Source organism: Panthera uncia, unplaced genomic scaffold, assembly GCF_023721935.1.
Source record: "Panthera uncia isolate 11264 unplaced genomic scaffold, Puncia_PCG_1.0 HiC_scaffold_2210, whole genome shotgun sequence".
Classification (NCBI taxonomy): Eukaryota; Metazoa; Chordata; class Mammalia; order Carnivora; family Felidae; genus Panthera; species Panthera uncia.
This window is the reverse complement of record NW_026058922.1, coordinates 2630-13382: the sequence shown is the minus strand read 5'-3', so window position 1 is coordinate 13382 and position 10753 is coordinate 2630. Positions and strand designations below refer to the sequence as shown.

General features: G+C 55.3%; 1 protein-coding gene across 1 annotated transcript in view; it reads left to right on the top strand.

Annotated features, from left to right (window-relative positions):
* Positions 1 to 2400: 2400 nt before the first annotated feature.
* Positions 2401 to 10753, top strand: part of P2RX6 (purinergic receptor P2X 6) — a 10976-nt gene continuing 2623 nt past the window's right edge. The window contains exons 1-9 of the mRNA XM_049623812.1: positions 2401 to 2449; positions 3423 to 3705; positions 4411 to 4561; positions 5889 to 5960; positions 9548 to 9623; positions 9823 to 9916; positions 9997 to 10080; positions 10170 to 10311; positions 10406 to 10515. Coding sequence (XP_049479769.1) covers positions 2401 to 2449; positions 3423 to 3705; positions 4411 to 4561; positions 5889 to 5960; positions 9548 to 9623; positions 9823 to 9916; positions 9997 to 10080; positions 10170 to 10311; positions 10406 to 10515 — 1061 coding nt within the window. The remainder of the gene's footprint in view (positions 2450 to 3422; positions 3706 to 4410; positions 4562 to 5888; positions 5961 to 9547; positions 9624 to 9822; positions 9917 to 9996; positions 10081 to 10169; positions 10312 to 10405; positions 10516 to 10753) is intronic.

Here is a 10753-nt window from a genome sequence, read left to right as displayed (position 1 = left end):
GGGGGGGAGCCCACACCCCTCAGGAAAGGGAGGACTCAAATGTGCCCACCAGCCCCAAACTCAGCACTTACCACAAATGCTGCTGCTTTTGCTTAGGGCACCTGCCAGGGCCTCTGCACCGGCCCCACAGAGCCCATTGTCTCGAAGGTCCAGCCGCTTGACATAGGGATTGGAGTTCAGTGCGAAAGCCAGAGCCCGGGCACCCTTGGACAAAGAGGGGCCTGAGGGGCCTGGTCTTTCCTAGGGGTGAAGGCCTCAGACACAGCTAGCCACTACCCTGGCTTGTTTCCGGGGCTCAGCCCACCTGGTGCCCTCCAACTGGAAGGCTCTCTCTTTCCCACATGCCCAGGGGACACCTGCTTCTCTTTTAGGCTTCACCCAGATCTCACTTCCTGGAGCCTTCCCTGACTGCCCCCCCAGCAGGTTAGAGGTCCCCTGCAGGCCCCTCAACCCTTACACTGAATTCTGTCATAGCCTTGATCCTACCTGTCACCCAGATACAGGGGATGGGACGTGCCTGGCACATAGCAAAGTTGGGGAGTGTGCAGTATGGGTTCAAGAAGGGGCCACTCCATGGCTGCTGCCTCTGAGGTCCTTTTACTCCAAGCCTGGCCCCGGGGTTTCCCCAAGGTTACCTGGGGCCCCAGGCCACGGTGCCGCAGGTTCAGCTCTGGGGCGCTCCCTTGGCGCAGAAAGCAGGAGGCGGGCACAACTCTATGGGCCTGGCAAGACCTCAGGTAGAGGGTGTCCTTGACCAGTTCTCCAGGCCCATGGATGCCTGATAGGAGACAGGGAGATGATGAATGTAGATCCCTCTCTACACACAGTAGCCTCCTCCCCCCGCCCTCTGTCACCATCCGGTCTATGTTTCCCTCTAGAAGCATTTCTTCCTCTGCTAGTAGAGACTGAGGCTCAGAGAAAGCAAATCCTTTCCCTAAAGTCACGCAGAAAGTAATAGCTAATCTGAGTAGAGCCAGGATCAGGACCCTGCCTGTCTGATGCCAAAGTGCATGCTATGTGTTTCCACTGGGTTGCAGAACACGTATGTTTTGTGAACATTTTATGGGGGAAGAAACTGAAACAATTCTGTTTTATACATTCATTAGCTTAGTTGTTCCTGGGGGTTGGGAAAACCCAGCCCTGATCCCATTTCTGGGTAGGACACCCCCTCTTACACTGTTTGGTGGAGTTTTTGCATTTTAACATCACTTTGGGGGTGTTTTCTTTCTTTCTTTCTTTCTTTCTTTCTTTCTTTCTTTCAAAGTTCATTTATTTATTTTTAAGAGAGAGAGAGAGAGAGAGCAGCAGAGAGGCAAAGAGAGAGGGAAAGAGAGAATCCCAAGCAGGCTCTACCCTGTCAGCTCAGAGCGTGACTTGGGGCTCAATCCCACAAACTGTGAGGTCATGAGCTGAGCCGAAATCAAGAGTCCGAAGCTTAATAACCAACGGAGCCAGTCAGGCACCCCTCTTTTTTTTTTTTTTTTAAGATTTTCTTTTTAAGTAATTTCTACACCCAAGATGGGACTCGAACTCACAACCCTAAGATCAAGAGTCCCCCACTCCACCTACTGAGCCAGCCAGGTGCCCCTGGAGGTGTTTTCTTTTTTTTTTTTTTTTCTTCCTTCTTTCCTTTCCTTTCCTTTCTTTCTTAAGCTTATTTCTTTCTTTTGAGATCTTTCTTTCTTTCTTTCTTTCTTTCTTTCTGAAGTTTATTTATTTATTTTGAGAGAGACAGAGACAGTGTGAGTGGGGGAGGAGTAGAGAGAGAGGGAGAGAGTGAGAGAGAATCCCAAGCAGGCTCCACACTGTCAGCACAGCGCGTGATGCGGGCCTCAAGCTCAAACTCATGAAACCATGAGATCGGGACCTGAGCGGAAATCAAGAGTGGGACACTTAACTGACTTCGCCACCCAAGCGCCCCTGGAGGCGTTTTCTAAAGATGGAACTCCTGATGCCGCCAGGAGCATTGTGGGGAGGGCACAGGACTGGAGAGACCACAGGCTGTCCTGAAGGTGTCGCACGGAGGGGTGCGCTCCCTGCTGGACAGGGGTCCCCTGCCTACTTGGCCCCAGCCTGCCCTCTGCAACCCTGCGGGATAAGCTCCCAGTTGAGGAGAAAGGCCTGCCCCCATCCCTGCCCGGGAGCACCTTCCGTCTCCTGGTCGGAGTCTGAATCAACTTCCGAACGCTCCTCGGCCTCCGGGGCTCCTGCAACATGCCCAGCGGCCGCTGTCGCCGCCGCCGCCGCCGCCGCCGCCGCCGCCGCCGCCGCCTCCGCCTCCTCCTCCTCCTCCTCCTCCTCCTCCTCCTCCTCCTCCTCCTCCTCCTCCTCCTCGCCTTCATTCTCCCCAGGCCTCTTGTAGGGACCCCTCATAGTTACGCCCATTTCTCAGTGGCAGCAATGAGGCGGAGACTGCACCGCACAGCAACTCGAGCCCTTCCCCGGGGATGTGGGCGGACCCTCCGGCTGCGCCGACCAATTGGATATGCCGTGCAGCGAACAGGCGTCCGCTGCAGCCAATAGGAACGCTCCCCTCCCGGCAGCCGTCGTCTGGGCAACCCAGGTGTTGTGAGTTGCTATAGAAACCGTCGCTGGCCTGGGTAGACCTTTAGCCTGCTGACAAGCTGAGCGGATGAGAGAGTGCTCCACGGTTTCAGCATCGGTCCCCCTTCCCCGCCTTCCACGGACTGGGGAACGTGGCTGACTCCAGAGTCTGTGCCTTAGTCCCTGCGCTCTGCGGGCGCACGGCACGAGAAAGCCTGGGGAGCCTTGCAAAGCCCCATCACCCTCCTCTCTGGAGCCAGAGTCACGCTCTCACCGTATGGCTGCCAGTTCTCTCTCATGCTCTAGCGTCTCATATGCTATTTCCTCCACCAGGAACATTCCTCTCCAAGTTTCCTTGTTGAACTTCAGAATCTGCAAGCGTCACTTCAGAGATCACTTTTTCCTGAAGTTTTTCTTCCTTTCTTTTTTTCTTTTATTAATTGTTTTGACGTTTACTTATTTTGGAGAGACAGAGAGAGGCAGCGTGAGCAGGGGAGGGGCAGAGAAAGAGGGAGACACAGAATCTGAAGCAGGTTCCAGGCTCTGAGCTGTCAGCACAGAGCCCGACGCGGGGCTTGAACTCACAAACCACAAGATGATGACCTGAGCCCAAGCCGGACGCTTAACCGACTAAGCCACCCAGGCGCCCCTTTCCTGAAGTTTTTCTTGACCCCTCCTCTGGGCTCCTGCAGTCCTCATGCTGCCCTCTCACAGTACCTATGACACTTGTCATTTCCTCCTCCTTCCCTCCCCCAAGGAAGTGAGGCCAGAGGGCAGGTTGCAGGGGCTGCTCCTCTCTGCCTGGCCCTGGGCCCCTGCAGAGGGAGAGGGTGGCAGGCCCTGGGCAGCTGGTGGTTGGGATTAAACCCAGGGCTGAGGGGTGGAGGCTGGAACCTGTCCCCAGTGGAAGTGTCCCTTTAATAGCTGCTGGCCCGCCGGCTTGGACGCCTGCTTTACCTCCTATTCAGCTGTGGCTCCAGCTGCTGTGCTGACTCATGTGCCCCAGCAGACAGCAGGAGCTGGAAGCATGGGCTCCCCGGGGGCCCTGGCGGGCTCGGGGCTTCTGGATTACAAAACGGAGAAGTATGTGATAACCAGGAACTGGCGGGTGGGCGCCCTGCAGAGGTTGCTGCAGCTCGGGGTCATGGCCTACGTGGTGGGGTAAGAGAATGGCTCCTGGGCCACACTGGCTGGAGGGATAATGTCTCTTAGTCCTGGGCTGAGGGTTGAGGGTTTGACTCTTCAGGGGCTGAGCTGGTGGTAGCAGAGGGGAGCAGGTGGGAACAGGGGAGGAAGTAGGCAGAAGGGAGGATCTTTGTCTGTCTGGAGGTCAGTGGATACGAGAGCAAGCTGTGTGCTTGTGTACTCCTTCCTGTGTGTCCACCTGCCTCCTCTCCTGTGCCTTGTTGCCAGGCCCATATTGAGCTCTGCACACAGAGCAAGATGGGCCCCCACCCATACCCAGGAGGCCCCTGGTGGGGTAGGAAGTAGCTCCTGATGTCTGGGAGAGCTGCAGCACTAAGGTCCCCGATAGAGACCACCAATTTTAGCTGGGTCGGGGGAGACTTTAGGGAGGAGTTGGGCCTAGCCAGGACAGGAGGAGGATGTTGGCTGGTGAAGGAGGAGAGGTGATGGGCATCTCCAAGCCCATGGGTGCCATGGAAGGCACTGGCTCTCTGATCATGGTTGGAGCTTCTGATCTGTGCAGGGTGTTTGGGGTGGAAAATGAGGCTGGAGGGGAGCTAGGGGCCCTGAATCCTGGGTTGGGAGCCTGCAGGGTGTATGAGGAGAGAGGCTGAGAGGGTGGGTCCCACTTGCTTACCATGGGCCAGGGACGTGCCACACTGCCCATCAATTCTTCCTAAGGTGGGCTCTCCTCGCCAAAAAAGGCTACCAGGAGCGAGACCTGGACCCCCAGATTTCCGTCATCACCAAACTCAAAGGGGTTTCTGTGACCCAGATCGAGGAGCTGGGTAACCGACTGTGGGATGTGGCAGACTTCGTGAAGCCACCACAGGTAGGTGCCGTGGTTCTGCCGCTAGGCAGTGACACCTCTGATACCACCCTTGCAGAGAATGTGTGTGAGAGAGGCATGTGATGCCAGAGCAGGGTGCTGGCACCGTCATAGGGCCGGGCTTGGGAAGAGCCTTACAGAGGAGTGGTGCCTGGATAGGGCTTTCTGGGATGTGTAAGTCGTGTCTAGGAGGACAAGGGGACAGACCAGGAAGCCAGGCCAGAGGAACAGCCTTTACAGAGGCTGTACTTAGAAGAGTGGAAAGTTTAGGAACTCAAGGCTTGAGCTTGAGGGTGGGGCAGGAGAAGCTTGGGGAACCAGGGCCTTGAGCTTCCTGAATGCTCCCCTCCCTGACCTGGGACACTCCTCCTCTGGCCCTCCCACGAGGCATTTCTGGCTCCTCCCTTTACCCAGATTGCCCACAGCCTCAGTTTCTACCTTTATCCTGCCAATGCCAAAACTGTAACCCCAGTGACCACCTGCCTCTAGCACAGCTGCCTCCTGGGTACACACCCACCACGTCCATAGAAAAATCATCTCCCTCTCCCAGTGTGGCCTCTCTTCATCCAATGAGGGCCAAAGCTGGACCTGTCCCTCCCTCTGACCATCCCATCTCCTAGTAGTTTTCACTGCTGCCTGTGTCATACCTGTATGAGGCCGTGACCTTCTAGTGGGTAGTGGGTCCCCGGATGCACTCTACCCAGCAGCCAGCCTGCGCTATCCTATATGTTATCAATCAGAGCTTGACAACCCTTGTTTCCACCCTGGGGAGACTTCCTTTCCATAGTGGTGGCCACCGAGTCCCTCCAGATCATGACCGCTGTCACACCTGCTGCCTTCTCTCTTTCCTGGGTGTGCATTGCCCCAAACTTTCAGAACTCACACACACGGCGCTTGGATGCCAGCCACCCTGCCTGTCCTTAGCCACCGTTTGCCCAGGCAGAGTTCACCGCCTGCTCCACTGGCCCCTGACCATGTGTGCAACGAGGGGCCCGCCTCCCCACTAGCCTGGGCAGGCTCCTGGTCCAACTCAGCTCTGGATCTTCAGTGCCTGGAAGCAGGAGGCAATTGGAAAATTCTGGTTGAAGGAATGAATACAAACATGGAAGGTACCCTTTTCTCAAAGAGGCAGCTGTGGGCTTAGAAAAGGCCAGAAACCCAGCTGGCCTCTCTTCTCTATTTCAACTTGCCTCACTGGAGGTGCTCTCCTGGGGCAGAGTTGATGACTTGATGGGGCCAGGACCCCTTTCCCCACAAGCCAAGCTGCCAGCTTCTGGCCTCTCTCTTTTGGAGAGGGAAGCAGAGACTGACTCTGACACTTGCTTTCTAGGGAGAGAATGTGTTCTTCTTGGTGACCAATTTTCTTGTGACGCCAGAACAAGTTCAGGACAGATGTCCAGAGGTAAGGTTGCTCAGGAGCTTCCCAGCAGGTCCCTAGTTCCTCTGCCAGACCTGGGTCACCAGCCATGTCCTCCTCTCGCCTTCCCAGGTAACTGAGGGCTTAGTATATATATGCTACTGTATCCCAGGCACTGAGCGAAAACCTTTTAGTGAATCATTCCATTTAGTCTTCACAAATACCTTGCCTGGTAGGAATCACTAATGATCCAGGAGCACCTGGATGGCTCAGTCCGTTAAGCGTCCTACTTCGGCTCAGGTTATGATCTCACAGTTTGTGAGTTCGAGCCCCACGTCAGGCTCTGTGCTGACAGCTCAGAGCCTGGAGCCTGCTTCAGATCCTGTGTCTCCCTCTCTGCCTCTCCCCCGTTCACACTCTGCGTGTGTATGTCTCTGTCTCTGTCTCTCTCAAAAATAAATAAGCATTTACAAAAAATTTTTAAAAAGGAATTACTATGATCCCATTTAAGATGAGAATCTCAGTAAGGTAGTCACATGTTCAAGGCCGCCCGGTCTCTGGTTCTCCAAGCAGTCTTCTGGAGTCTTCCACTGTAGCCCCCTGTGAGATATCCAGGCCCCTTCCCTTCCTGGTCCCACCTCTGGGCACCTTCCAGTTTGTCAGAACTGGGTATAAGACTCAGGTGAGCTCTAATAGAGCCCTTCCTCTCTTGTATGCACAGACTCTATTAATGTGTCCCAAGTCAGCTTCCATTTTTGTGGGCAAACACGAAAACACCAGCTTATGCCGACCTCCGGGTCACTTATGATCTCTGGGCATTAAAAAAATTTTTTTTAACGTTTTATTTATTTTTGAGAGAGAGAGAAAGACAGAGTGCGAGTGGGGGAGGGGCAGAGAGAGAAGGAGACACAGAATCTGAAGCAGGCTCCAGGCTCTGAGCTGTCAGCACAGAGCCCGATGCGGGGCTTGAACTCACGGACCGCGAGTTCATGACCTGAGCTCCACTCAGACACTTAACCGACTGAGCCACTCAGGTGTCCCGGGCATTTTTTACAACTGTGGTCACACCAGAGTCGCTCACCCTATTCTTCTCTATTTCTCATCCAGAATTGCAGGTTTTCCACCTAAAATCTCCCCATTGTCCCTTGCCTAAGGGTGACCCATGGATCCAGCATCTGTCACAGTGCACAGTGCTCTTCTCTCCAGTTACGGGTTTTTTTTCCCTCAAATTTGTGTGTGTGTGTGTGTGTGATAAAATACATGTAACATAAAATTTACCATCTTACCCATTAAAAATTTTTTTTTGTTTACTTTTGAGAGAGAGAGAGAGAGAGAGCAAGCAGGGGAGGGGCAGAGAGAGAGAGAAAGAGAGAGAGAGAATCCCAAACAGGCTCCATGCTGTCAGCTCAGAGCCCAACGTAGGGCTTGAATTCAAACCTCGAGACCATGACCTGAGCTGAAACCAAGAGTCGGACACTTAACTGACTGAGCCACCCAGGTGCCCCGCATCTTAGCCATTTTTAAGTGTATGGTTCTCCAATTGTGGATTTTGTTTGAGCAGTTGGGACTCAGGACATAGCCTTGGAAGCCTACTTCCATGGTAACAGCTTTTTAAAATCACCTCTAACACGGGACACCTGGGTGGCTCAGTCGGTTAAGCATCGACGACTCTTGGTTTCGGCCCACATCATGATCTCACAGTTTGTGAGTTTGAGTCCTACATTGGGCTCCATGCTGACAGTGAGGAGCCTGCTTGTGATTCTCTCTCTCCCTCTCTCTCTGCCCCTCCGCTGATTGCTCGCTCTCTCAAAGTAAATAAACTTAAACAAAAAATTTTTAAATCACATCTAACATTTAATTGCTTGCAGGGCTGGAGAGTAACTGTGTGGTCACCTGTCCCCTGTGTCCTGATTGTTGGTGCCACCACAGTTGCTGGAGGCATCACATGTCCTAGGTTGGCTCTGTCCACAAAGGATGTGAAGCATGTGCACAAAGGACGTGCTTGCACACGGCAAACATACACGATGTCCTTCATTTTCTAAATGCTCAGAAGACATCTAATTAATGTTCAGGTTGTAGTCTGTCCTGAAAATTTCCTGAAGCCATCATTCTGTGTTTTCTGGATCCGTGTGATTTGCCTCATGTCCCAGCTTCTAGGTCTTCCTATGAAACTACTGGAGCTGGGAAGTAATCAGATCTGACAACATGGCTTCTGGAGACTCACCAGAGATCCCGCCAGCTCTTCTCGGCGGTCCTGGTCATCCGGTCCTTCCCGACATATTGGCTGTGCTCCTTGGAGACTCACAGCCTTTAGCAAACAACTGCTGAGCCTCTTGGGGGCCAGGCCTGATGCTGGGCTTGCAAGACTCCACCCCCTTTTATCTCAAGGAGCTCCTGCACAGGCAGCCCAGCCAAGGTGGCAGGTCCCGTGATGGGGGCAGAGGCTGCAGCTGCAGACCCAGGGAGGCATGTCTGCCAGCTCAGGGCCTCAGGAAGGGTTTCCCACAGAACTCAAGGCTCAAGTGGGATCTTGAGACTGTCCAGGCAGAGGGAGCTGTATGAGCAAAGGCCCCAAGCTATGTGAGATGAGGCACCTCCAGGGTCACCTGCTGCTGAGTGGGGTTGGAGCCTAGATTTGGATTCGGGTGGCAAGGGGGTAGCCCAAGACCTCAGGGGCCCTGTGAACTCTGTGAAAGAGCTAAACTTGATCACAGAAGCATGGCAGAACTAGGGATGGTCTCTGCTGAATGAATGAGGCAGATGATGCAGAGAGCGGCCCCGTGGTGGTTATCACGAGGTTCGATTGGAGGAGACGGTGGCCCAGCCAGGGTGGAGGGGAGGGGCGGACTCAGGACACAGGAGGCCCCACTCTGTCCTCTGCCCACGTATCACAGTCCCAACCCCACACAGTCCCACTGTCTCATTTGGCTTGGAGTCCCCAAGTCCTTCTTGCCACCCTGGCACACCGCTCCTCCTTCTGCTCCTGAGCCAGGTAACCTGGACAATGGTGCTCACTGTCAGCCTGGGGCAGAACTGTGTCTGAGAGTGTGCCTTCCTCTTTGGGGGGGTGTAGGACCCCCAGAAAGTTTGCTAGTCCCCCCTTCTGACTGATCGCCAGAACGCTGTGACTGTGTCCTGTTTTACCGAAGAATAAGTAGGGGAGGGACTAGCCTATGGTCCCTCAGCAAGTGTGTGTGGTCCTGCCACTTCCCTACCCAGCCCCCTCCAACTAGGTCCCTGCCCTTTGTTCACCGTGCCCCACCCCTCCACTCTGGCATGAACTAGCCCTTCCCAGAGTCCCTTCACCTTCCCTGTTCTGTTGTCTGAGGTGGACCAGAGGATCTGGGCCTCCGGCCAGGAGAGAGCTATCAGGAAGGAAGGAGGCTTGCTCTGCCTTGGAATACAGCACCTGCATCCCTATCTGGCGGGGGGTGGGGGGTGGGGGTGCTTGCCACCTTCCTCCTCCAACCACCTCCTTTTATTTTTACCCTCCAGCTTTGCCATGTGCCCCCAAACTCAGGGACCTCTATGCAGCTAAGGCAGGGAGGGCTGTGTCCCTGCAGACTGCAAGACTGGGTCACAGAGGGGAAACAGTCCCCGAGCCCTTGGCAACTTTGCTTTCCCCACCTCAGCACCCTTCCATCCCGCTGGCTAACTGCTGGGCTGATGAGGACTGTCCGGAAGGGGAGACGGGGACACACAGCCACGGTCGGTAACTGTGGGCCCTGTCTTCCATGGGCTCCCCTGGGTGGGGGCTCCAGGGCCCGGGCTGGGACCCTGGGTGGTTCTTGAGGGCAGGCCTGGTGGTGCCTCTGCATCTCTCCTTCCTGTCAGTGGCCCCCTGCCCTGTCTCATCCCCTGGCCCTGTGGAGATTTGAGGGCCTGGTGTTTGTTTTGTATTCTCAAGGCATAAAAACGGGCCAATGTGTGGAATTCAACGGGACCCACAGGACCTGTGAGATCCAGGGCTGGTGCCCTGTGGAGAGCGGCACTGTGCCCATGTAAGTCTCTCCACCCACCCCCACCCACCTCCAGGACAAGGCCCCAGAACCCAGGAGTCTGCCCTTCACTTCTTTACCAGCAGGAAGCCCCTACTGGTCCAGGCAGAGAACTTCACCTTGTTCATCAAGAACACCGTCACCTTCAGCAAGTTCAACTTCTCCAAGTAAGTGTGGGTGTGTCCTGCTGGCCCCAGACCCTCCTTGTGTCCTGTCTTACCTGACCGTCTGTCCCATCCCCCACCCCCACCCCCAGGTCCAATGCCTTAGACACCTGGGACGCCACTTATTTCAAGCGCTGTCGCTACGACTCACGCTACAGCCCTTACTGCCCTGTGTTCCGCATTGGGGATCTCGTGGCTGCAGCTGGAGGGGTCTTTGAGGACCTGGCATTGCTGGTGGGTCCATGGGGGGAAGAGTTCCAGGAAGGCTCAGGGAGAGGGTCCCAGGGCCTGCGTGCTGGTGAAGCAGCGAGCGATGTGCTGTGTGCAGGGAGGTGCTGTGGGCGTCCGAGTCCACTGGGATTGTGACCTGGATGCTGGGGGCTCCGACTGTCGGCCCCACTACTCCTTCCAGCTGCAGGAGAGGAGCTACAATTTCAGGTGCGGGCCCTACTGCCCTCCTGCTGTTCCTTAGCCAGGTCCCCCCACTGTCCTGTGGCAACCAGGACTGGCCACACCCTGGCCCAGCTCTCTGGAGATTCCATTGTGTGTGTGAGGAGGGCCCCAGGGGCAGGAGGGGTGTTCTAAGCTCTGGTCCCCCAGCACAGGCTCTGTCCAGCCTCCCTCCTGATCCCATCCCCCTTCTGTTCCCTGGGACTCCTCACACCCCCCCCCCCCC